Source organism: Maylandia zebra, linkage group LG22, assembly GCF_041146795.1.
Source record: "Maylandia zebra isolate NMK-2024a linkage group LG22, Mzebra_GT3a, whole genome shotgun sequence".
NCBI lineage: Eukaryota > Metazoa > Chordata > Actinopteri > Cichliformes > Cichlidae > Maylandia > Maylandia zebra.
In genome coordinates, this window is record NC_135187.1 from 38074413 (window position 1) to 38100203 (window position 25791).

Here is a 25791-nt window from a genome sequence, read left to right on the forward strand (position 1 = left end):
GTGAGTAATAAACATGTGTTATAAATATAATGCAGCCCACCATCTGCAGTATTCACTGCAGGTTCTGAACCCGCAAAAGATTGTTAGCCAAGTTACATTTAACCCAGTATTATATCTATGTATATTAAATATCATGATACAAATGTAATTTTTAAAAAATTACTGCGATTGTGAAAAGAATTAAACCAGCAGAAGGAAGAGTGGGCTGTAGTGGGGTGCCATAGTCGGTGCAATGTGACTGGCTGGCCTAGCATTAGTCAGGCGCTGGTTTGTACTAGTAATGTGTCGGTCGCGAACGAAATGGCTCTTAGAGCCGACTCCTTATCGCGAGCCGTGGGGTTTTTTTTGTTTGTTTTTTTTCCTTTCTCTCACCCTCTCTCTCGCACTTTTTTCCCCCGCTTCACCCTGCACGCGAGCCTTGTGTGGAGTGAATAAATAAAAGTATATTTATGGTGACCCCTAGAGACAACGCACGTACAAACTTCAAAACACATCCGAACTCTGAAGCACGTAAAAACCCCGAAGCACGTACAAACTCCAAAACACGTACAAAAGACAACAGAAGTGCTCCAGGATGCTAGGCACAGTGTTGAGCTTTTGTTACCTAGTGGCTACGCAAGCCAGCAAGTACCAGCGACCGGATTTGGTGTGTGGTAGTAACAGGTAAATGAACATTTTTTTTTAAAAATTATTTGAATATATATATATATGAGTGCATGTGTATAAATACACAAACAATACACTTATGCTTTCAATTGTGTAATTTAAGTGATCTAGGTAGCTCTGTTTTGGAAGTTCAGTTAATGCTAGAAATGTGTTTTGGAGTTTGTACGTGCTTTGTCTCTTGGGGCCACCGCATATATTTATATATAAACATATATAAATAAAACCACTTTTTTTTTACATTAGTAATTCATTTTGTGCATAATTTTATATTGTTGTTAATAATAAATTCATTGAAGCAACAAAACAACCTAAAGAGCCGGTTGGGAGCTGAAAGAGCCGGCTCTTTTTAGTGAGTCGAGCCGAGAGAGCCGGTACTCTAAAAAGAGCTGGAAATCCCATCACTAGTTTGTACACATACTCGTACTCAAAGTATGAGTACACGCGAGGCGACCTTCCACTGCCCTAAACACTGACACATTATTGTACCGGGAGGTTAAAGAAATATCACAGCAGCCGAACGACTGGGCCGCCCATGGAGCCTGGGACCTCGCGTGAAACTCTGAAGCGTGCAGGAAGCCCCAACCCGGCCGGTCTGCGGGAGGAGACGCCGGGAGAAGAGGCGAAAGGCGGAGACGGCAGAACCACGATGAGAAAGCAAGTGGGAGCAGACTGTGGGAATGATGGAGAGTCTAACAGCCAGATTAAAAACGGAGAGGAATACGAGGAGGAATTGGACCCAAGAATTCAGGTATGTTGCTAAAGGACCGTTTCCCTCCCCGCATTAGCAAATGCGTCATATTTCCCGAGCCAAACAAAACTACGATAAACGCCGACCGTACATGGCAACGATCTGCTCCTGACACAGACCGACGCCTGGGTCAAGCCCATCCCCTGTCTAACAATATTTCCAGCTGTCTGGTTGTATTCTGCTTTTAAAACACGTCGTCTTTCCCGTGTGTTTCCAGGAGGAGCTGGAGCACCTCAACCAAGCTAGCGAAGAGATCAACAAGCTGGAGCTGCAGCTGGATGTGAGGAGGTCACAGTAAACCTGCGGACACCCCAGCCCCCACGTAGTTTTGCGTTTTGTTCGTACATTAGGGTAACAAAACCCGAGACCCCATTGCAAAGTAAAAGCGATCTTAAGGTGAATGTAATTTCAACATTACCCAACACTAAAGATATAATATGTCATGAAATAAATGATAAATATGAAGAATACATTTTACTTGAAATCAGCAGTATCCATGCTCAAAGAGTCACTCAGTCTGTGGAAACAGGTTTCCATATATTAACACTGTGAAGCACAAGGAAAACATTTCATTAGGCTTTTACTCACTAATGTTCCCCCGTCTGTTTCTCTCTGTTTTTCTTCATTCTGTACTTACCCAGTCATCTGTTAACTCTTCCCTGAAATCTCTGCAACGTTCATTTTTCCTCAGCTTCCACCATTTATTCCTTGCCTCTGCCTTCACTCGCTTCCACTTCTTGATGACCAAAGTCATCCTGCAGACTAACATCTGATGCTTCCTAGGTACATTCTCCATCTAGCAATCTTCTCTTTCAGATTGCACCTTCTCCATAGGATGTAGTCCAGGGGTCCTCAATCCCAGTCCACGAGGGCCGGTGTCCCTGCAGGTTTTAGATCTCACCCTGGGTCAACACACCTGAATCACATGATTAGTTCATTACCAGGCTTCTGCAGAACTCCAAGACATGTTGAGAAGGTAATTTATCCATTTAAATCAGCTGTGATGGATCAAGGACACATCTAAAACCTGCAGGGACACTGGCCCTTGTGGACTGGGATTGGGGACCCCTGATGTAGTCCAACGTATAGTATCCTCCTCCTTATAGATCATCCCGTGTTCCCCCCCTCTTCTTGAATCATGTGTTCACCGCAGCCATTATTTCCATCCTTTTGGCAAAATCCACTGCCATCTGTCCTTCTGCATCACTCTCCAATCCAACACCTTCTCATCAGTTGTGTTACCTTCATCTACCAGTCCACTCAAGTCTGCTTCAATCACAAATCTCTCAGTCTTGAAGACACACTCCACCCATTCATCCATCTCACTTCCAAATTCCTTTCTCTTCTAACTGAAATCCAACCTGTTGGGCATACGCACTGAAAACATTCAACATCACCCCTTTGATGTCCCGCTTCACACTCATGATGCTGTCTGACACTCTCTTCATATCCACAGCACTGTTTTCATGCACTTCTTCCAGACTGACCCTATCCATATCCACCATAAGAGAGCTGTTTAATCTCTTGTCCTTGCTTCCATCCCATCTGGTCTCCTGCACACACACAATATGTGGTGAATGGACTGGTTATAGTGCTTTTCTAACCTACTCAAGCACTCAAAGTGCTTTATGCAACATGTCATATTCACACCCATTTATACAGGCACTGAAGATCGCTTTTAGAGGACTTTGGTCTCAGTTTCTGTTACTGTAATGCCTCGTATATAGTGAGGGCTGGCTTTACTGTGTTTCTTGAAGTGGGGAACATTTTGGTTCCCTTGGCCAGGACACCCACTCCAGGATGTTGGATCTTCAGGAGTACTGAGATCCAAAAGTGGCCAGTGGTATGCTGCTCCCATAGTAATGGCAGCAGCCTGCTGCTGTTCTCAGAACGTTGCCTGCTGCTTTTGACTGGCCGGTAAGCCAGTGCTGGCCCGAGGTTTGGTTTTTGACCGTGTCCACAGCTAAACCCATCACCAACCACCCACCTCAGCATGTATTAACCAGGTCTGAACTACGGTGTTACAGACCGCTGGTCCCCCAACCTTTGTTATGTAGTCATTATTATATATTATATGTAGTAATTATTTCTACATCTGTGTAGGCCAAATAAAAAAACATTAAAATTAAATATCCAGTTTTATGTATTCAAATTTGTGTAAGGAAATAGAGGGCATGTACTGTACACGCTTCATCATGAAGAGTGCACTATGCCTCGCTCTAAAATAAAAAGCCAGAACAGCGTAACAATTATAATACTGCTTGAAATGGCTAATGATAAATGGAAAATATAAAAACCCAAAACAGCTCTGTTTTTGCTTTCACTGGGGCATATTCTGACTGTCCTCACACAAACACACACCTGCTGCTGCCTCTGTTGTGACTGTCTTCTGTTTTCCTCCACTGCTCTTTGAGCATTGTCTGTCTGTCAGTCAAGGCCGAGCAGCTGCTGTGTACTGGTTGGACCTGAAAGTTGACGTTTCATTTTTTTAAAAACTTTATTTAACACAGGGATCACTAAGGTCAAAGTGAGCGAGAGCTACTGCAACAGAGAGAGCGATGTGTTATTCACAGAGCGTGAAGGTGACTAAAGAAGGTTGGCTTACTGGTTTGCAGGACGAAGCAAGGAAAGAGGGCAGGGTGGTTCTCAGTGATGCAATGAGTGGAATAGGATGTCCGACCTGTCTGCTCTTTTTCCAGAGTGGTGGTACGTGGTAGCGAATAGGAGGCCAGGCAGGTGAGATCCATAGTACTCCAGGAGGCCAAAAGGTAAGGGCAGCAGCAACTGACAGGTAAGTTGCAGGCAAGCAGAGAGTGAGTGAGGATGACCAGCATCAGAGGAAGTTGGTTCCTAATAGAGCTTAGCCAATGATGATCCAAGTGTGCAAAACTGGAAACACAGAGAGCGCAATGTGCTGGACTGCACCGGCTTGATATGTGAGACACGAAAAGTGGGTTGACTGCATAGCATTGGGAGCGGCCTGAGTCTGACAGCTGATCACTGAGTCCATCTCGTATGGACCTATGTAACGAGCAGCCAGTTTTCTGGTTACCTGAGTGAGAATCAGAACACTTTATTAATGCCTGCGGAAATGATGTGGTCACAGTTGCTCCAAAACAGTAAGAAAAGTAACTGAATTAAACAATAACATGTATTAAAAAGTGAAAAAAACAAACAAAATAAATGTAATGTATACAAATAGCACAATTAGAAATAACCTAGTATATTATACAAATTAAATGTATATGGCTTCCGCTGCACTCAGCCGGAAGCCAGTGCAAGAACTTTAACAATGGACTGATACGAGAGAATTTATGACTGTGGGTTAAAAGCCTTGGTGCAGCATTTTGGACCACTTGAAGGTGATTTAAAGAAAACTTTGACAGACAGGAGAAGAAAACATTACAATAATCTAATCAGGAGGCGATGGAGGCACGAACAAGCATCTCCATTTCACCTCTGGAGACAATAGTCCTGAGTTTAACAATATTTCTTAAATGAAAAAAACAGGAGCGGGTCACAGACTTGATATAAGCATCAAAAAACAGAAAATGATCAAAAATTAATTTGATCATTTTAAAATTAATTTTACCGTGGATGAGAAAGGACCCAGATGTTGTCTAATATGGGGCCTAATACTCTCTGGAGCAAGAATTGATTTCCTCCGTCTTTAAAGGTTATGTCTCACTGATGCTGCTGATGCTGATGTGCTCCTGTGACTACCCAGCACACCATCACCGTCTTAGAGTCCAACTCCATCCCCAGGATATTACTGGCCTTGTCCATCCCTTTATTGAGATTTTTGGCTGACGCTCGTCGAGTGCTACGTTTGCTTCAGGCTTAGGTGGCACATGTTGCAACATCTGCCTGATGTCCTTCTCCAACATGCCCCTCCAGAAACGGCGTCTGAGGAGACTTATGGTTCTGCTCACCCCGAGGTGGAATTCAAAGCTTGAAGAAAAACAGCTTAGATGTACAGGCAGGCGAGGTGGGCGGTCTGAGCCAAGTAAATCACAGCAGAACAAACAGCTGTGGGGACATAGCGGTGGCCAGGGGACCTGAGCCAAGATCAATGGTCAATTTGCAGGCCTTTTCAGATTGTCTCCTCCAAATCCAACATGTACGCCCAAAACTACAGGTGGGCAGGCTCTTTTGGCTGCGCAGGACAGGAAGTGAGAAAGTGTCCCGAGTGACCATATTAAAGATACTTGCACACTGGTTAGCCTCTCAAGCCTACAATGCCTGATCTGAATGTGTTCAGGCTGGGGCTCTGAAGGAGAGGGCAAGGAATTAGGAGCTGAGCGAAGGAGAATATACACTCAACAAAAATATAAACGCAACACCTTTGTTACTGCTCCCATTCCCCATGGGATGGACGTAGAGACCTAAAATTCATTCCAGATACACAATATAACCATCCCTCCCAAACAGTGGTCACAAATCAGTCCAAATGTGTGGTAGTGGGCACATCTGCCATATTGAGATAATCCATCCCACCTCACAGGTGTGCCACATCAGGATGCTGATCTGACATCATGAGTAGTGCACAGGTGTACCTCAGACTGCCCACAACAAAAGGCCACCCTGGAATGTGCAGTTTTGTCTCACAGCAAAATGCCACAGATGCCACAAGCAATGAGGGAGCGTGCAATTGGCATGCTGACAGCAGGAATGTCAACCAGATCTGTCGCCCGTGCATTGAATGTTCATTTCTCAACCATAAGCCGTCTCCACAGGCGTTTCAGAGAATATGGCAGCACATCCAACCGGCCTCACAACCGCAGACCTCGTGTAACCACACCAGCCCAGGACCTCCACATCCAGCAGATTCACCTCCAAGATCGTCTGAGACCAGCCACCCAGACAGCTGCTGGAACAATTGGTTTGCACAACCAAACAATTTCTGCACAAACTGTCAGAAACCGTCTCAGGGACGCTCAACTGCATGCCCGTCGTCCTCATCGGGGTCTTGACCTGACTCCAGCTCATCTCCGTAACAGACTTGTGTGGGCAAATGCTCACATTCGATGGCGTCTGGCACGTTGGAGAGGTGTGCGCTTCACGGATGAATCATGGTTCACATTGTTCAGGGCAGATGGCAGCTGAGAATGTCCCAGTTCTTGCATGGCCAGCATACTCACCGGACATGTCACCCATTGAGCATGTTCGGGATGTGCTTGACCGGCGTATACGACAGCGTGTACCAGTTCCCACGAATATCCAACAACCTCGCACAGCCATTGAAGTGGAGTGGACCAACATTCCACAGGCCACAATTGACAATCTGATAGACTCCATGCGACGATGTGTTGCACTGCATGAGGCAAATGGTGGTCACACCAGATACTGACCGGTTCTGGGTCCCCAGACCCCCAATAGCGCAAAAAAACTGCACATTCCAGGGTGGCCTTTTGTTGTGGGCAGTCTGAGGTACACCTGTGCACTACTCATGATGTCAGATCAGCATCCTGATGTGGCACACCTGTGAGGTGGGATGGATTATCTCAATATAGCAGATGTGCCCACTACCACACATTTGGACTGATTTGTGACCACTGTTTGGGAGGGATGGTTATATTGTGTATCTGGAATGAATTTTAGGTCTCTACGTCCATCCCATGGGGAATGGGAGCAGTAACAAAGGTGTTGCGTTTATATTTTTGTTGAGTGTATTACCATGGGCTCAAAGCTGGCCTTGGCGGATGCTCTGGGGGTCGTGTAATTTTTTTGGCTTCCCTCTGATATGTTTTTTTATCCCCTGTAAACACTTTGTAACAGATTTCTGTCTTAAAAAGTGCTATATAAATACATTTTACTTACTCTCTTTTAAAAGATTGTAAATTCTGAGAGAGAAGGACACCACGGTTTGTCACCGGACATTAACTGATCAATCATCCGGTCATTCAAAGCTTGAAATAAAACAGCTGAGACATTTATTTGGGCCAACCTGGTTTGGCTGCCACAGTCCGGAACTCGACCACAAATTGTGCTGCGTTACCTTGGCGGAGATTTAATAATTTCCTTGTGGAAGTTTGCTCAGACATGGAGTCAGTGAAAGTCCTCTTCAACTCATTCTAAAAAACATCATTTGGGTCAGAACGTAAAAAAGACTTCAGTCCACGCCAGCGCTGTTCCCCCCAGTAAGCTAACCACAGGAGGGAAGGAGGGCGACGAGCGACCGAAAGCTAACAAGCATCGTAGCAGCAAGCCCCTACACTGTGCCAGCTCACCGGTGAATGGTTCCAAAACACGGCTGTGACCCCACGACTGTCAGCATTACATCCCTCTTTGCCCTCTTTTTCTCTTCTGGACACCTCTTTCTTTCTTTCTTTCTTTCTTTCTGGATATGAAAAGAAGTTACAAGTAGCCTAGGTCAGCCAAACTAGAACTAGAAAAACGTCATTTCATAATTCAGTGTGTGTGCTAGGGGTGGGTTTTGATTATCGATTTTCCGATTCTAGCTTGAATAATGTGATATCAATTCATTAAAACCCTGAATTGATTTTTAAATATAAATTCATTTTGCCAGAAATACCAGAATCTCGGGTTAAACTAGCAAACAGTTAAAACAGTAAATGAGAGCAGTACACAGATTCTGCACAAAGACGTAAACACAAAACGCGGACAGGCTAACGCATCAGAATCAGTGAGCTGTCGGCTTTCTCACGACGGCACGTACATGGACACGCCATCGGGGCTGAAAGCCGACAGCTCACAGATTCTGAAGCTGCAGTTTTGTCTCTCCAAACAAAGTTGACTGAACCAGCAGCAAAAGAAGATCCAAACTACGCTTCATGTCTCGTTTCACATAAACATCGTCATGAATTCCCTTTGACTTTTGCTGTTTTGCTTCCAGCACGATAAAATCACACTTCATGCACAGCTCTCTCTCTCCCTGTGTACTTCAAGAGCAGTTTCCCATCTCAAATCTCTGTTTTCTGCATTATTCGCGTGCTTATTATGCACAAGTCTACTGTTATGCACAGCGCTGTCGGCTGCTGTTTTTTTTCTTTTTAAATTTAACTTCCGACAAGAAAGCCTCATTTCTGCTGTTCTGTTTTTAAAATGATGCAAAATTGCATCTGTGCAGCTGTGTCTCTAATAAAACCTCTGTAACTTTGCTCTGCGTCACTTCAGCAACATCAGGTAATGTTCAAATGTTGATTCATGGTTTTCTTCTGTTTTTGTTCTACTGCAGAGTATTATTAAGGTTATCTGCTATAAGAAGACAGGACACGAAAATCACCTTCATGTTTTTCTGTGTTTTATCCTCAGTTACTTTGACACAAAGGCCTTTGCTGTGATGCTCACACCTTTGATAAAGTCTCACAAGTGTCAGCTTTCTTTTTATAGATATAAAAATATGGATATGAACTGATAAGTGATCAGAATTATAATATTTCTGACTGTCTGAGGCAAAGTTTCCCTGATTCAAATGGAGTCGATCGAATTGTGGATCGAATCGAATCGATTCTAGAAGTCAGTTACGATACCCAGCCCTAGTGTGTGCGTTTGCGTGACGGTGTGTGTTAGGGTTGTAAAGACTTTTCTCTCAGGCTTTCTTTTTTTTTGCAGACTCTGTCACAGCAAGTCGGGTTGGACGCCATCAGTGAGAGTGCACTGCTGTTTTTGCATTCTACTTAGCCTACGTCCACACGTACACGGGTATTTTTGAAAACGGAGATTTTCCGTTTCCGTTTTAAAAATAATCCCGTCCACATGTAAAGGCAGAAATGAAGGAAAACGCTGCTAGGAACATGCCAAAGCAGCAGGTGGCGATATATTCCTAACAGTGTAGAAATGTTGGCCAATCAGAAGTCTAGAAGCCTCGGTGGGAAAAAGTAAACAAAGCTGGGGCATAGAAGCAGAACCGAGTAGTGATGGTAAATTTGATTCTTTTTACTGAATCGAGTGTTAATGAGTCACTCACCAAAGTGAATCGGGTGTTTTGAGTCATTTGATTCACTGAGTCAGTTGACCAGAGAGTGCGAAAATTTTACATTTTCACTCAAACTTAATTTGTTTCCCTTTTCATGTAAATCCCACTGCTAAGATGAATGATAAAAAAAAACAAAAAAACAACAACTATTTTATAGAGAACAAAGAGCAAAAACATTTCTAAAATTAAGCAATTTCTTATCAAAATTGCTTAATAAACATTTATTTTGTTTATTTGTATTTTATTAGTATTTTCCTTAAGTGTGTCAAATATATATTTTCTCATCTAAATGTCCACTGCGCTGTGAGCCAGGGGGCGGTAATGCGCCTTAACATTGGTTGCCAACCAAGAAGAAGAAGCTGTGAGCCAGGAGGGAGGGGGTGAGTGAGTGATTCGTTCGCTCGCTCTATGATTCAGCACAGGAGGGAGGGGGTTAGTGAGTCCTGAGTGATTCGTTCGCTCGCTCTTTGACTCAGCACAGGAGGGAGGGGGTTAGTGAGTCCTGAGTGATTTGCTTATGCTTACGATTCAGCACAGGAGGGAGGGGGTTAGTGAGTCCTGAGTGATTCGTTCGCTCGCTCTTTGATTCAGCACAGGAGGGAGGGGGTGAGTGAGTCCTGAGTGATTCGTTCGCTCGCTCTTTGATTCAGCACAGGAGGGAGGGGGTTAGTGAGTCCTGAGTGATTCGTTCGCTCTTTGATTCAGCACAGGAGGGAGGGGGTTAGTGAGTCCTGAGTGATTCGTTCGCTCTTTGATTCAGCACAGGAGGGAGGGGGTTAGTGAGTCCTGAGTGATTCGTTCGCTCTTTGATTCAGCACAGGAGGGAGGGGGTGAGTGAGTCCTGAGTGATTCGTTCGCTCTTTGATTCAGCACAGGAGGGAGGGGGTGAGTGAGTCCTGAGTGATTCGTTCGCTCGCTCTTTGATTCAGCACAGGAGGGAGGGGGTTAGTGAGTCCTGAGTGATTCGCTTATGCTTACGATTCAGCACAGGAGGGAGGGGGTTAGTGAGTCCTGAGTGATTCGTTCGCTCTTTGATTCAGCACAGGAGGGAGGGGGTGAGCGAGTCCTGAGTGATTCGCTTATGCTTACGATTCAGCACAGGAAGGGAGGGGGTGAGTAGCTCAAATGTGCTGTTAGCATGTTAGCAGCGCGATGCTACTGTGAACCGAGGAGCTATTTTCTTGATGTGAGCTTCTACTCAGGGGTTTTTCTTCCAGTTCAGAGCAGAAATGCTTTTGTTACGAAACTGGCTGTTGTTTTTCCCCCCCACAATTTTAATTATAAGCTAGATATATTTCTACTAATGGAATTAGTTTGCTAACAGCAACAGGGATGAGTCAGTGAGTCAGTTGGGCTTGTGAATCATGATTCACGAGTCAGTAAAGTGATTCTCGAGTATTGAACGATTCGTTCACGAATCGAACATCACTAGAACCGAGTCGTATGTGTGGAGGGACAGTAACTGTGTGTGTATGTAAGCATTTACACTGCAGAGAGTACAAGTAACAGTATTGTAGAAATTCATTTCACCGAAACAATAACGCGGTGCACAGTGTGACGTCAAAAAAGGCGCACACCTTTGACGCTGCGTTTTCTGCGTTTTTTTCCGTTTTTCTCGTCCACACGTAAATGCAAAAACGGAGTTTTCAAAAATATCCACCCTGGCTGGAGTTTTTAAAAATCTCAGTTTTCAGTGACCGAAAACGCCGTTTACGTGTGGACGAAAGGTGCAAACGCATAGAAAAATCTGCGTTTTCAAAAATACCCGGGTACATGTGGACGTAGCCTCAGTTCATTTTAAATTCTTGGCATCTTTAAAAGCATTATTTGCACACCGTGTTTCATCCAAATGAGACTTGTCTTATTTGCTGTGAAGAAAGCATCAAACTGGGTTATCTCAGTTCACATGGGTAGTATTGCATTAGCAGGTTTATGAACAGTGTTCACAACCCAAGATTTTATGTTCAATAAGTTTCTAAACTTTTCATGATTGCTGTGCAGCCAGTCTGTGGTCTAAGCAGCCAAGTGACTTTGTGCTCTGTCTTTATCTGCAAACACTTTGTGCCTCTTGGTATCCTGTAGTTGATCTTTCTATGACGAGCGCACATTCACTGCAGATTTTTCAAAGTGCTCAAATTGCTCTCAGAGTGTCGAAGAAATTAATATCAATCTGTAGATCCATGCAGGCCTTTTGCAATGATTCAGTGTAAAAACAGATCATTGAATGTGCAGTGTGACAGCTTACATAAACTCGTTTCCTAAGTTGTTCACAGATCAGTAGTAATGAGACTGACCCTCTAACAGCACTGCCTTAAGATCTGAGAACAGTGCTGACCAGCCTGAAGCAGGTGGTTGACCGTCTCGAGAACAGTGGTCAGCTGGCTGAACAGCTTCCTGTCAAAGCCCCTATATAAATCAGCTGACTACTGAGGCATCGCAGTACACCACAACAACAGGAATAGCATATCACTGGCCACTTATGGATCTTCTATTTGTCTCATATTTTGCATATTTGTCACATTTACTTAGATGGTTGTTGCAAGGGTGAAGAAAAGATTAAAGATCGGGGGACAGAAGTCTTGCATGGTTGAGTGGCTGAAACTCCACATACCCTTTGCACACCATAGCAATTGTAACATTCATTTGAAACTGTTTTTCCTTGCCAAGTAATTTTGTACGTTTTTTGTCCCGTAGGCATAATTTTAATCTCCAGCTGCGTTCCATTTATGAAGCTGTGATCACTGCTTGATTAAACACTAATTAGAAACATTTAGAGAAGTGCTAAAATGAAGCCTGCTATGATTACTGCTGGATCTTGTTTTTTCATAAGAAACTAGAAATTCTCTTATTTTAAGGTAGGAAAAGCTCTACTACAGAACCTTTCAGACCACATATTTCTTTTTTGCTTCCACAGTGTCTTAATCTGAATTCTGTGAGTGCAGATGCTGAAATATTTCAGTAACCTATCCAAAGAAAATCTATGAGCATAGCAGAAGTACATTTAAAATGCTCATGGTTCAAAAGCAAGTGCATCTCTGACCATTATCTGTGAGGTGTTATGTGTACGCTAGCAGCTATGTTATGTTTCTAAACTGAGGTGAAGGTTTTAGTAAAGTGGTGTTTGTTTAAGCGATATGTTGAATGTCAATCACAGAACTTAGAATGTAGGTCACGGATATAACAATAAACCCCTTTTTCCCTTCTCTGGTGCCTGCTTAACCTACTCAAAGTGTTTGTACACTTGACTCCTGTCTTCCTGTCACAGCCCCAGATGCCACAGTGAGTCGTGTCAAGACTCACGGTGTGTAATGTAATGTGCAATCTTATGCATGTGCTCCCTCAGGACGCCAGGTCGAGCTACAGGAGGATCCTGACTGATTCTGCCAGGAAGCTCAATGCCCAGGGCTCCCAGCTCGGTGCGTGCATTGACAAAGCAAGGCCTTATTATGAAGCTCGCAGACTTGCCAAAGAGGTATGTGTTTCTACTGCTCACAAGTCAACAGAGTGAGATATATGCAATCAGTTAGCAGTTTATTAGAGCTGCTAAGCACAAAGTATGGTAAATGGACTGCTTCTTATATAGCGCTGTTCTACTCTATCTGAGCACTCAAAGCGCTTTATACAACTAATTCATTCACCCAATCACACAAGCACTTTTTCTAAACTGTTTAGTGCTTACTGTCTAACATTCATGCACATTCACACTCCGATGAATGCATCAGAGAGCAGCACGGGGTTAGTATCTCTCCCAAGGATATTTGGCATGCAGACTGGTGGAGCCTGGGATTGAACCGCCAACCTTCCGGTTAGTAGCTTACCTGCTCTACCACCTGAGCTGGGCAAGATATTCAAAAGGTGGGTACAGGTTACCCAATCTGGGACAGGGTTGCTGAGGCTTGGAGTTCAAGAGGTGGTTGGGCTGGTTAGGCTTTAGGCCATGGGGCTGGGCTCAGTCAAGAAGAGCTACAACGACCTACCCACAGGATGGTGAAGGACACTGCCAGTCCAGGTCCCAGTTGAAAAACAGGCTGTAGGAACAGGTTGGGAAAAATGCAGCTGTGCCCTGGAGGCAGCTAGAGTTCGATGCAGTGCTTTATTTCTTCAAAGAGATAATTGTGCATCAGTGTATGAAACATTTTCGACTGCTAGAGAAGCTCACCTCCTTTTACTGGGGTCATATCTTTAGCTATTGTATGTTGGCAATTAGCAGCTGACGTTCTTAGGTGAGGTACCCAGCAGCATGTCAGTGTGGTGAAGGGCCATGGAGGTCCCAAGTTGTGTCAGTTTCAGTCCCAGTCATGGCTGAAGGCATAGCTATCTGAGACAAGGCAATGTGTGAGAAGGACCTTCCTTCCATCCACAGCTATATGCAGTGTAATGTGCTTTCTACAGCTTAACACAAGAACAAACGACTGTGGCAGAATATATCACATGAAGTCACATGAAGTCCTGTAAATGGTGATTCTTGATTAGTATGTATGTGACAGGGAATGGGAAGGTTGAGCCTTCTAAATCTTAATAGAGAGTATAACAGTTTATTTCAATGTGAATTTCATGGTGTGGAATGTGGCCATCAGTGGATGGTGTGTTTGGCTGTATTTGACGAATGAAATATCAATTTTTATACACAGAATTAACAACAGTAACACAAGCACATCTGTTTTATTTGGTTGCTCAGAAGACATGCTGAAGTGTGGACCTCTTCAACACAGTCTGACAGCTTAAATCTTACACTCCACTCTCTTCCCTTATCCTTATCAGGGTCATGGGGGGCCACGAGCAAGAGGCAGGGTACAGCCTGACAGGTTATCAGGCTGTTGCAGGGCTAACACAGAGACACAGACATTCACACCTATGGGTAATTAAGAATTATCAACCAACCTAACTACCCTAATTGCATGTCTCTGGCCTGTGGGAGGAAGCCGGAGTACACAGAGAAAACCCATGCGAACTCCACACAGAAAGGCCACAGGGAGATGGTGGATTCCAACCAGGACCTTCTTGCTGTGAGGCACACACCACTGTACTGCTCTTTTGTATGCAAACCCAGATGATCAGCTGTAAGTTTGGTTAAAAAAAAGCTGTCACAGTGACAGCAACAGATGGCAGTGCTAGGTGAAGAGAAATGATGGCGACAGACCATGGACTGTCTCCATCATTGAAAAAGCCACTGTCAGGGACTTGGCACACCTTACAAGGCTCACACATGACAATAACATTCATCAGGAACTTAGGGAGACCTTAGAAGACAACAAGCTGATGCACTGTCCTCACTGCTGTTCTGTATAGACTTTAAACCCCTAAGCCAGCTGTTTGAAGCTGAGTGACCATCAGCCACCTCCTGTAAATGGATGACATCAGGCTGTATGCCACGAGTGAACTCACTGATCCACCTCACCAGGATCTACAGCAAGGACATGGGAAAGTCATTTGGACTGGATGTCTAAAACTGACTGGTTGAGTTCTAAAGGGGCAGCATTCCCATAAAGCAGAACAGCTGCAGGTACCTGTGTGTTGCACAGGCCATCATGAAAAAGATGCATGAATGTCAGTAACAGACAAATATCTGCATAAGACACGAGCTGAGACAAAGCAGATCGGTAGCAATATGATGCAAGTCATCAATGCATGTGACTTTGCAAGAAACAAAGCACGAATACTTTGTTACTGTACTCAAGTAGAATTCTGTACCTGAGTACAGTTTTTTTCTGAAACTTTTTACTTTTACTCCCTTTTTTAAACAAATACCTGTACTTTTTACTCCTTTTGGTTCATCATTTACAGTAGAATGTAGCTAGTGCTATGGAAGAGGAGGAAGCTTGAAAGGAGTGATGTCTCTGAAGTGTCAGGTAATTTCAGACTCAATGTTTTGGTCAGTTCAACAAACATCAGCAAACATACAAACTGTTTGTGCGCAGTGTGTTGATAGCTGCTGTATTTCCAAGGAGAGAAAAGAGTGTGAGAACTTTGAGATGGAGAAAGATGTAAGAAAAGACAGGAGGGGACGCAGAGAGGTTAGATTTAAAGGCAGGCCAGCTCAGTAAAGCCTGGAAATCTGATTTGCAAATTTAAAACGTACATGTATAATCTCATATTGAACATTACTTCAAAACAAACCAGGTTATACTAACTTTGTGTTAATCAAATGTTGCATGAAAATACTCTGTACTCTGTATGGGTTAAAGACGTTAGCTTGTCACACTGCAGTGAAGTTATTGTAAAGCTGGAGTGGTGCACAGTGTCAGTGGTCAGTCTTGGTTTTACATCAAGTGTAGCAGACTGATTTACAATTAAGATGATGATGGTTGGATTAACTCACTGAATTCTGACGTTATACCAACTGTATCCAGTCTAATATAAAGACATTGTACAGCATAATGTCAGTGTAGGAAATGGAAATCAGTGAAGATAGCTGTAAAAGATCTGCTTACATCGTTGTGTACATCCACAATCCTGTACACTAAATCTGCTGAAGCTCATGTTAGAAATGATTTTGAGTTGTGATTTTTGTCCCCATGCTGAGACACGACACAGATGTTAGGGTTCCCCCACCTGCCCACTGTAACCCCTGACTGTGCTAATTTTACTGTTTAGCTCAGGAGTTGAAGTCACCCTCTACAGTGTAGGCAACTAGGGCTGCCACAAACCATTATTCTGATAGTCGACTAGTCACCAATTATTTTTGCGATTAGTCGACTAATCAGATCATCATCCATTGGACGTACAGGTACAGCTTATTGCACCAGCAGCATCTGCTCTTATATAACTATCATTAGCTTACAGCTTTAAGTGTTTAAGGTGCAAACTAAAAATAAAGACAAGATGATAGTTTATTAAATTTTAATGAAATCTGCAGATTGTTTCGGTGAAGTTTAATAAACTCCTTGCTATCTAAACTATAACAGGACACCGGAGTAAATTCTCCAGCATCTCACACTTCTGATAATCAGCTGTCTGCTTGACGTTTATTCAGCTGTGTAAAAACTTTGATCTCAGCCAAACCGATTTACTCAGGAACAAATAAAAGACTGAGAAAACATTTTTAAGTTATCTAAGTGACTTATATATCATGTTTAACCTGAGTAGCGAAAGACGGCGGTGGGTTTGAAAACGATTTGCCGGGAGTCCGGTGTTCTCACGGCGCTAGTGAGCCTAGCCCCCGGCTCGCTATCAAGCTAGTGGGTAACAGACGTCTCCGAAAACGTCGGAGCGCTTTTGAAAGTATGTGGCGTCTTGATAAACTGAGCAGATATTTGAGGTTTACACAGCTACATTCTCGCCTGAAAATATGTTAAACGTTTATTTTGTGACCCAGAAAGAATAATAAGAGTAACATTAAAACTAACTAGCTGCCGCCATTGTTGGAAACTGAGCTGGGCTGGGACAGAGCTTCTTCTTCTTCTTCGGGGTTTAACGGCAGCTGGCATCCTTGTACATGCAATGCTGCCATCTTCTGTTTCAGTCCGTTATTACACTCTTAAATCCTGCTACTTATTCCTGCGTCTTTTGTGATCTTACAAAGCTTCAAACGACGCGTCGACTATTAAATCAGTCAACTAGTCACAATTACGTCGACTATCAAAATCGTCGACGTAATCATGACTAGTTGACTTATCGTGGCAGCCCTACAGGCAACACAATGTTTTTTCAAATGATCCTACACCGCATGTGTCCTACGGCAGATTAAAACTCAGGACTTTAGAATTTCTATTCAAAAATTTGTATTCTCGTGTACTAATATTATTTTATTATCATATTAATGTAGCACAAGGTTCAGGTACCTTTTGTGTAAAACCAGTTTTCAACAAGCTACTTTTTACTTACTTACTTTGAGTACATTTCAGAGCCTGTTCTTTCTCAGTTTTACTTGAGTAAAAAAGTTGCTTCAGTACTTTTATTGGAGTATTTTTCAACACAGGCATCTGTACTTGTACTTAAGAAAAGAAGTCTGTACTTTTGCCACCTCTGCTTAAAAGTAATCAGATACCCAGCTGGAAAAATACACACAGGAGGAGACAGATGGAGGGCGGGTACCAAGAACGACTCACTGAGGTCTCCACTGAAGTCCAGCATCCTGAGATCTGTGAGCTATGGAGGACAAGGATTAGTGAGTGTCAGAGACACAATTCAGCATTAAACTCAGAACATCTATAAATAAAACAGGAAAATGGCCCCAGAGATGAGCTGCTCCAGAGTTCCTTGTGCAGCTGAAGACAGATGGTGAGGAAGTATCACAGACCAGGCCCCTACATTGGATTTACCATCGACACATGGAGGAAGTGGCTGAAATCAAAAAATCCAGTTTTGTGTACAGTGGTCCCTCGTCTATCGTGGGAGTTACATTCTAAAAATAACCCGCGAGGTAGCCAACTTTATTTTTTACAATTATTATAGATGTTTTAAGGGTGTAAAACCCCTCAATACACACTTTATACATTTATTTTCACACTTTTCATTCTTTTGTTTAAACTCTTTCAAAGTTCAAACCTTCGTAGAAGAATAAGTTCAGTATTACAGAATGAGACCAAAGGCACCCGCAGGTGACGACGTCTCGTCGACATTGTTGTGTTTGTTGGGGAGAAAACTTACAAACATACAGTGCAGCACTTCAGAGTCACACAGCTAGCGATGGAAGATTTATGTCAATTTGACAAGCTGAACGCATCCTGTACTGTACAGGAGACACGGCATGAGATTTATTGACAATGGTCTACAGCCAATCAGGATGCAGAACACAATGCGCTGTATTTAAAAAATAAAAAATTAAAAAATTAAAAAAAAAGGAGAGAGAGAGAGAAAAATTGCACATGAAGAATCCACGAAAGAGCGAGGCCGCGAAAGGTGAACCGCGTTATAGCGAGGGACCAAATCTCACACTAAGAAAATAATCAGCTTTCCCACATGATAAAAATTAGATCTTAGGCCTGAGGAATATTTGGACGTTTCATTTCAACCAGAAATCTGTTATTTGAAGTTAATCGTCAGATTGAGCTCTCAATGGTTCTGTGACATGTTTTAAAGTAAAGATTTCTCTTTTCACCCCAAAGTCCACTAAAACAGAAGAAACTTTGTTTACAGTGGTAGCTACAAATAGGGAAGGATGCGATGCTGACTGTCTTTTTCAGTGTTAATTTGTGGATTCAGCTGTGGGGCTCTGCGCGTCTATTGGGAATCTATGGATGGAAGTTAGGTTTATGTCCAGCGCTCCACATCAAGTTGCAGAGTGGAAACCACAACACAGAGTTACAGAGCGGGGTCACTGAGCGCAGAGTTGCATTTTACTGCACACTGTGGACCCTGCACAGTACTTTTGAGTTTTCAATTGTTACTTTTTTTAACTTTTACTTTTTAGTTTTCAAAAACAGAAATAAAAAAAAGGATCATTATGGATGTTGCCAAAATATGTGCAGCAAGGTAGGCAGAGAGTACATAATAGTAAAAATAAGTTATTTGAGAATATTTTTTTAACCCTACGGAGTAAAGCTATTTAAACTGTTGTGGTATCTGTCTACATTAATGAAATTATATCAATTATCAATTTATGTAACCAGAGTCTCTGAGTTAATAGTATGGAAAAAATCAAATCATAGCTCTAATGCTGAAAAGACTATCTCTATGCATGTATGTTCGAACATGCATCTCTTTCCTGTGTTTTAATAGCTGCTATCTATTCCTTTAGGCCCAACAGGAGACCCAGAAGGCAGCTCTGAGATATGAGAGGGCTGTGTCCATGCACACTGCTGCCAGAGAGATGGTGTATGTGGCAGAGCAAGGCCTTTTGGCTGACAAGAACACCATGGACCCAACCTGGCAGGAGATGCTTAACCATGCCACCGCCAAGGTACACACTTCTGCCTCTTGCTGATGGTAGTGTTGTTGTGCTGTTTATACAATTAAAATCAGTGCGCTATAGATAATTCTTTCTGAACAAAAGGTCACCAAAAATAAATCTCCAACACAGGAACCTTCCCAAGGGACTAGAAACCTTACTACATTACTACAGACCAAAACAGCTACAACAGTTCATGGAGCTGAGACTGTGGCTGCATCACTATTTCCACTTATATGAAAAAGTTCAGGTGGTTGTTTGTCTGTTCTTCTTTATAACAAACAAATACACAATCATTAATAGTAATGGTTACAAATATATCTGTGTTTTGTCTCATTTCCGATTAAATAAAGGCTTCCAGATTATTTACATCCCAACTTTTTCTGACTAAAGTTTTAATTTAATGGTGGCTGAATATTTAAATACAAACCATTTTAATGTTATTAGTCAAATCTTTAATAACTGTGACAACTGAAAATGAAGCATGTCTGCTTATATCAGTGCCAACCTGGGATCTGGGCAGAAGTTAAAGTGTGATCTAAGTGTCCATCCAGCGTTCCTACTCTTAGTCATGGTTTTTGTCCCGTCAGGTGAATGAGGCAGAGGAGGAGCGCCTTCGCAGTGAGCGAGAGCACCAGCGAGTCACCCAACTGTGCCAGGATGCTGAAGCTCGAGTCCAGACTCTCCAGAAAGCCCTGAAGAAAGTCATTCTTAAGTCCAAGCCTTACTTTGAACTCAAGGCTCAGTTCAATCACATTTTGGAGGTATGTACCATCATTAATTTAAAAATATCTTTTGAGTTATTCATTAGTCATGAATTAGCCTTTCAGCTGTAAAACACTTTATCAAGGCAGACAAGAAATGTTATTCCAGTTACTCCAAAAAGCTCTGTGACAGTCACTGAGAATGCATTGCATGATTTTGCATTGCAAATTTCCCTTTTCAGTTAAACACAAACAGATAATACTCGCTGTTGTAGAAGCAGCAAATCCTTTATCTGAACGTGGTTGCCGTACATATTGAAAATTGAAGAAAAACAAATTTCATTAGAAGAGTTAGCGGTTCCTCACCCCCAGTCCTTGCAGTTAAAAATCAGAACTTTTTAAAATCAAGATAGTGCCCACAACAGTATCAGAATGCAGTTTGCAGTTATTTATGTATTGTCTGTAAAAGTTGTCTGTGTGAGGCATACTAACCCCATGTTGCTCTCTGACGCGTCCATCGGAGTATGAATGTGTGTGAACATTAGATAGGAAGCACTTAGCGTGGGAAAAAGTGCTTGTGCAAATGGGTGAATGTACAAGTTGTGTAAAGCATTTGAGTGCTCAAAGTAGAAAAGCGCTGTATAAGAACCACTTGATTTACCATGTGTGCTATACTTTTCACATCTTAAGCCAGTTCTACTTCAAATACAAAAGATCAAACATTGTGTACCTGTTTAGGTGTAAAACCCTCAAAGTAGTAAATTCGTGTAACGACGTCTTTTCTGTTTGGTCCACTGCACCCAGGCGCTCACAAAATTAATTACTGTGTAAAATATCACTGACAAAAGTGAAGAGTGAATTTCTTTATGCTGGACAATAAAATTACTAACTAATGATAAGGCTTGCATTCATGGTATAAGAAGCTGTATTTACACTCAACAAAAATATAAACGCAACACCTTTGTTACTGCTCCCATTCCCCATGGGATGGACGTAGAGACCTAAAATTCATTCCAGATACACAATATAACCATCCCTCCCAAACAGTGGTCACAAATCAGTCCAAATGTGTGGTAGTGGGCACATCTGCTATATTGAGATAATCCATCCCACCTCACAGGTGTGCCACATCAGGATGCTGATCTGACATCATGAGTAGTGCACAGGTGTACCTCAGACTGCCCACAACAAAAGGCCACCCTGGAATGTGCAGTTTTGTCTCACAGCAAAATGCCACAGATGCCACAAGCAATGAGGGAGCGTGCAATTGGCATGCTGACAGCAGGAATGTCAACCAGATCTGTCGCCCGTGCATTGAATGTTCATTTCTCAACCATAAGCCGTCTCCACAGGCGTTTCAGAGAATATGGCAGCACATCCAACCGGCCTCACAACCGCAGACCTCGTGTAACCACACCAGCCCAGGACCTCCACATCCAGCAGATTCACCTCCAAGATCGTCTGAGACCAGCCACCCAGACAGCTGCTGGAACAATTGGTTTGCACAACCAAACAATTTCTGCACAAACTGTCAGAAACCGTCTCAGGGACGCTCAACTGCATGCCCGTCGTCCTCATCGGGGTCTTGACCTGACTCCAGCTCGTCGCCGTAACAGACTTGTGTGGGCAAATGCTCACATTCGATGGCGTCTGGCACGTTGGAGAGGTGTGCGCTTCACGGATGAATCATGGTTCACATTGTTCAGGGCAGATGGCAGCTGAGAATGTCCCAGTTCTTGCATGGCCAGCATACTCACCGGACATGTCACCCATTGAGCATGTTCGGGATGTGCTTGACCGGCGTATACGACAGCGTGTACCAGTTCCCACGAATATCCAACAACCTCGCACAGCCATTGAAGTGGAGTGGACCAACATTCCACAGGCCACAATTGACAATCTGATAGACTCCATGCGACGATGTGTTGCACTGCATGAGGCAAATGGTGGTCACACCAGATACTGACCGGTTCTGGGTCCCCAGACCCCCAATAGCGCAAAAAAACTGCACATTCCAGGGTGGCCTTTTGTTGTGGGCAGTCTGAGGTACACCTGTGCACTACTCATGATGTCAGATCAGCATCCTGATGTGGCACACCTGTGAGGTGGGATGGATTATCTCAATATAGCAGATGTGCCCACTACCACAGATTTGGACTGATTTGTGACCACTGTTTGGGAGGGATGGTTATATTGTGTATCTGGAATGAATTTTAGGTCTCTACGTCCATCCCATGGGGAATGGGAGCAGTAACAAAGGTGTTGGGTTTATATTTTTGTTGAGTGTATGTAATATTCATTGTTTTAACCAAGGTGTAATTAATTGGAGTGTAGAGATGTTTAAATGTGTCAGCGTGAGCCTTCCTAACTTGCTGTAACCTTTTTTGCAGGAGCATAAAGCTAAAGTCGTACAGCTAGAGGAGCAAGTGGCAAAAGTAAAAATGCGTTACTCCGTGGCCCTGCGGAACCTGGAGCAGATCAGTGAGCAGATCCATGCACAGAGGGGGCGGGCCAGAGCTAGCAGGGGGCATCCTGCCATCTGTGGGGGTCGGAGCTCCCCTGTAGGTGCTGAAGCTGAGGTCAGAACTGCCACTGGAATTCATGACAGTAGCTGTGTGGGAGTCGACACTATTGAAAGCGATTGGGCAGATGGTGAGAAAACCAGACTGTGGGTAGAGCGGCACCGAGAGAGTGGCTGGGGCCAGAGGGAGCAACTGGAGGCAGAGCAGGTCGGCTCAGACTGCATGTCGGTTATCAGCCTTCAAACCATCGCCTCCGACCTGGAAAAGTGTGACTCGGTGGAGCATTTGGGCGACCTGAGTGATGCTGGGAGTGTGCTGGGTGAAGAGTGGGACCACTACAGCAAGTCTAATGACAAGCCAGTCAGCAGGGAGATGGTGACTGAAGGGCCTCAGCAGGAGCTTGTTCACCAGGAGAAAGGAGCTGCTAATAAAGAGAAACAGGAGAGTTTTGTTAAGCAGCACCACAGAAGTGTTAGTCTATGATATCAAGCAGGAGGAGGAATGTTGTGATGGTGATGATCGTGGTGATTAGGCTGAGGGATCATAGAAGAACTTGAGAGAATCTGAAATATCTCTGACTGAGAGGTGCCAAACAAGCTGACAAGAAGGCGCTGACAGTGATTGACAAAGTTAGGAATAGGTGGGTGGATTAACAGGTACATCAGCTGCACACTAATGAATCTTTGTGTGACAACATTAATCCAGTGGAGCAGCCCCGCACAGCGCACTGAGTCTGATCCAATCTGTTGCTCAACAGCTGAGGAAAAAAAGTAATTGTAAAGTACAAAAAGGCTTTTAACAACAGTTTAAACACATAGTTGTGTTTCATTTGTGCACCTGGTTTTGGCATTCCCTGTGTTAGCATGCTATCAGCTTGTATTTGCTTTAAGGATGGTCTGAAGCACCTGTTATACTTTCTGCATTTACAAGTTTGCAAGGGTGCCTTTGGGTCTGGGTAACATAAATTTGTGCCATCACAGGATGAATGTAAGGCTTTGTAAAGACATACGCATATGTACCCTCCAATTTGACCACTCTACAATGATTATGCTGCAAGGGGAAAAAGCTGTACATGCATCTTCCAAGTGCACTCCAAGCAGACCAGGAAATAATCATAACAACTTGCCTGTGGTGTCCACCAGCTGCTGTGCCTGCTTCTGCAAGTGAGTATGGTCTTTAGGAGCAATAAGAGTGAATTCACTCTGCAAACTTTCCTGATGTAGGAACATGCAGAGTGTGACAAGAAACATGAGCAGTCACACTTGGGTTGGACACAAACTGGCAGCATGACCTGAACCAACCCATCTGGAAAACTGTGATAATCCTCAATTCTGAAGAAAGAATGTGGACACAAAACTGCATTGTCTGTGGAGGATAAAATAAGTCTGTAAACTGTGGGTCTTTTTTACGCCACATGCTCGGATATGGCATTTGTATGGACGTATGTAATCGGTCTTGAAACTGATTTCAGCTACTCCCTTATTCACAATGGTCACCATAGCAGGCAGTGCTACATATTTGAGTTTACAGATTTGTATCTTCTCACGAGACTCAACGGGAATCTTTCACTTCTGTTTTTGAAGCGCTGCCAAAATAAGAGCAACATCAACCACACTGAAGCAAGCAGTGGTTTCAGGGTAAAGAGGCACACTGTAGGGTGCAGTTAGGCTCAGCTTTCCATAAAAATATTTATAAAATATATTATAGCATAATTTCATAGAGTGGAACATTTTCCACTATTGTACATGGATGTGCCGTGAACTTTGTGAATTGTACATTAACCAATCCCGTATCCTAACCCTAACCCAGTGCTGCTAAAATAAACGTCTAATTTCAAAAAGATAATGAGCTTCATTCTGTCCTTGAGTTCAGCAACTGCCAGAGGTGGGAAGTACAAATACTTTGTTACTGTACTTAAGAACATTTTTGGGAGTGTTAGGTCGGACAGGTTGTGGAGCTACCGATGGGTGAAGTCTTGAGTTCCTGCTTTTCAGCTAGCTCACCTGTTGCTCATCAGCCTCTTCAGCAGCCATTTTAAGGACCAGCTCCAGCACCCAGTTGCCACCAGATTGTCTGCCTCACCTGAATAAGGCTCTTTCATGCCTCTCCCATCTTACCATACTCGTACCGTAATCTAGACTCTCAACTCTAGATTCTTTGTTTTTCAGATATACTGTATCTTGACTCCATCTGTGTATCCAGCGTATAGCCATGAAATATCTGAAAATTTTATCTCTTATAAACAAACAATGTATGCTTCCAAGTGAGATTCACACAAAGTCAACTAAGCGTGGGCTTTTTGGGAGATCTAAGTGTCAAATTTTGCATATTTGCCCACATTTCTCTTTACCATATATAAACTTTTGTTTTTAAAAGAATTTGTTAACAAGAGTGCAGGAGTGCTTTTTTGCCACATCTCTGCTAGTAACCAACAGTCGAATAGTCAGCCAATCTTTGCTTCCCTTAAATTAAACAGATGGTGACCTGCTGCATCTGCCCAATGTAGCACTCTGCCTTGATTGAGATTTCTCATAAATGTTATTTTTGTGAAGTTGGAGGTTTTGCAGAGCTGTTTGAACACCAACAAGCCTTGGGTTTCTTCTAACATGGGTGTTACTTCTGTGTAGAACTATTTTCCTTCCCTCAAGCAGATCTGTATACTTATTCTGCTAGCACATGCTAGTCTTGTGTTCAGAAATTTTTGGAAGGAATCTCAGGAGAAAGGTCTGTCTTTTTAAAAAGATTTTATTTGCTTTGGCAGTTGTAAACTTGTAAGTTTACACAGCGCTGTGGATCTCTATGTGAACCAGCAGCATGTTTTACAAAAAGGATGACCCTCAAGCGGGCTGCACAACATTATATGGGGACAGGCAGTGCTCCAGGACAGATTTAAAAACACAGACTGGAATATGTTCACCCACACAGACCTGGACCAGTACGCCTCATCTGTACTGGATTACATCTCCGAAACCACAGACAGTGTCACCACCCAGAAACGGATCACCATGTACCCCAACCAGAAGCCTTGGATGAACCGGGATGTTCGTCTCCTCCTGAAGGCCCGCAACACCGCCTTTAGGTCAGGAGATGCACACGCCTACAGCACAGCCAGGGCTAATCTAAAGAAGGGCATCAAAAAAGCCAAACACCATTACAAAAAGAAGGTAGAAGAACACTTCTCCAACTCCAACCCCCGACGCATGTGGCAAGAACTCCAGACCATCACAGACTACAGGACCACCAAACCCTCCCCCGCATCCTCTGATGTCTCCTTCCTCAACGAGCTCAACAACTTTTATTCTCGTTTTGAGCGAGGGAACCCCACAACCACAACCAAAGCAGACGTGACGCCAGACCACCAACCTCTGACTCTCTCCCCCACC

General features: G+C 43.4%; 1 protein-coding gene across 1 annotated transcript; it reads left to right on the forward strand.

The window, feature by feature from the left end:
* Positions 1 to 1064: 1064 nt before the first annotated feature.
* Positions 1065 to 24253, forward strand: sh3bp5lb (SH3-binding domain protein 5-like, b). Its single transcript, XM_004573631.4, has 6 exons — positions 1065 to 1414; positions 1632 to 1694; positions 12697 to 12825; positions 19033 to 19194; positions 19773 to 19946; positions 22277 to 24253. Exons 1-6 carry the CDS (start codon positions 1199 to 1201, stop codon positions 22889 to 22891), a joined length of 1359 nt encoding a protein of 452 aa, XP_004573688.2. The 5' UTR covers positions 1065 to 1198; the 3' UTR covers positions 22892 to 24253.
* The last annotated feature ends 1538 nt before the right edge of the window (positions 24254 to 25791 follow it).

Bases quoted from the DNA above. Each gene is read 5' to 3' on its own strand.
- sh3bp5lb (XM_004573631.4), top strand. From the start codon at position 1,199: ATGGAGCCTGGGACCTCGCGTGAAACTCTGAAGCGTGCAGGAAGCCCC. The intron at 12,826-19,032 runs GTATGTGTTTCT...CTATTCCTTTAG, and splicing joins CTCGCAGACTTGCCAAAGAG to GCCCAACAGGAGACCCAGAA. The intron at 19,195-19,772 runs GTACACACTTCT...TTGTCCCGTCAG, and splicing joins TTAACCATGCCACCGCCAAG to GTGAATGAGGCAGAGGAGGA.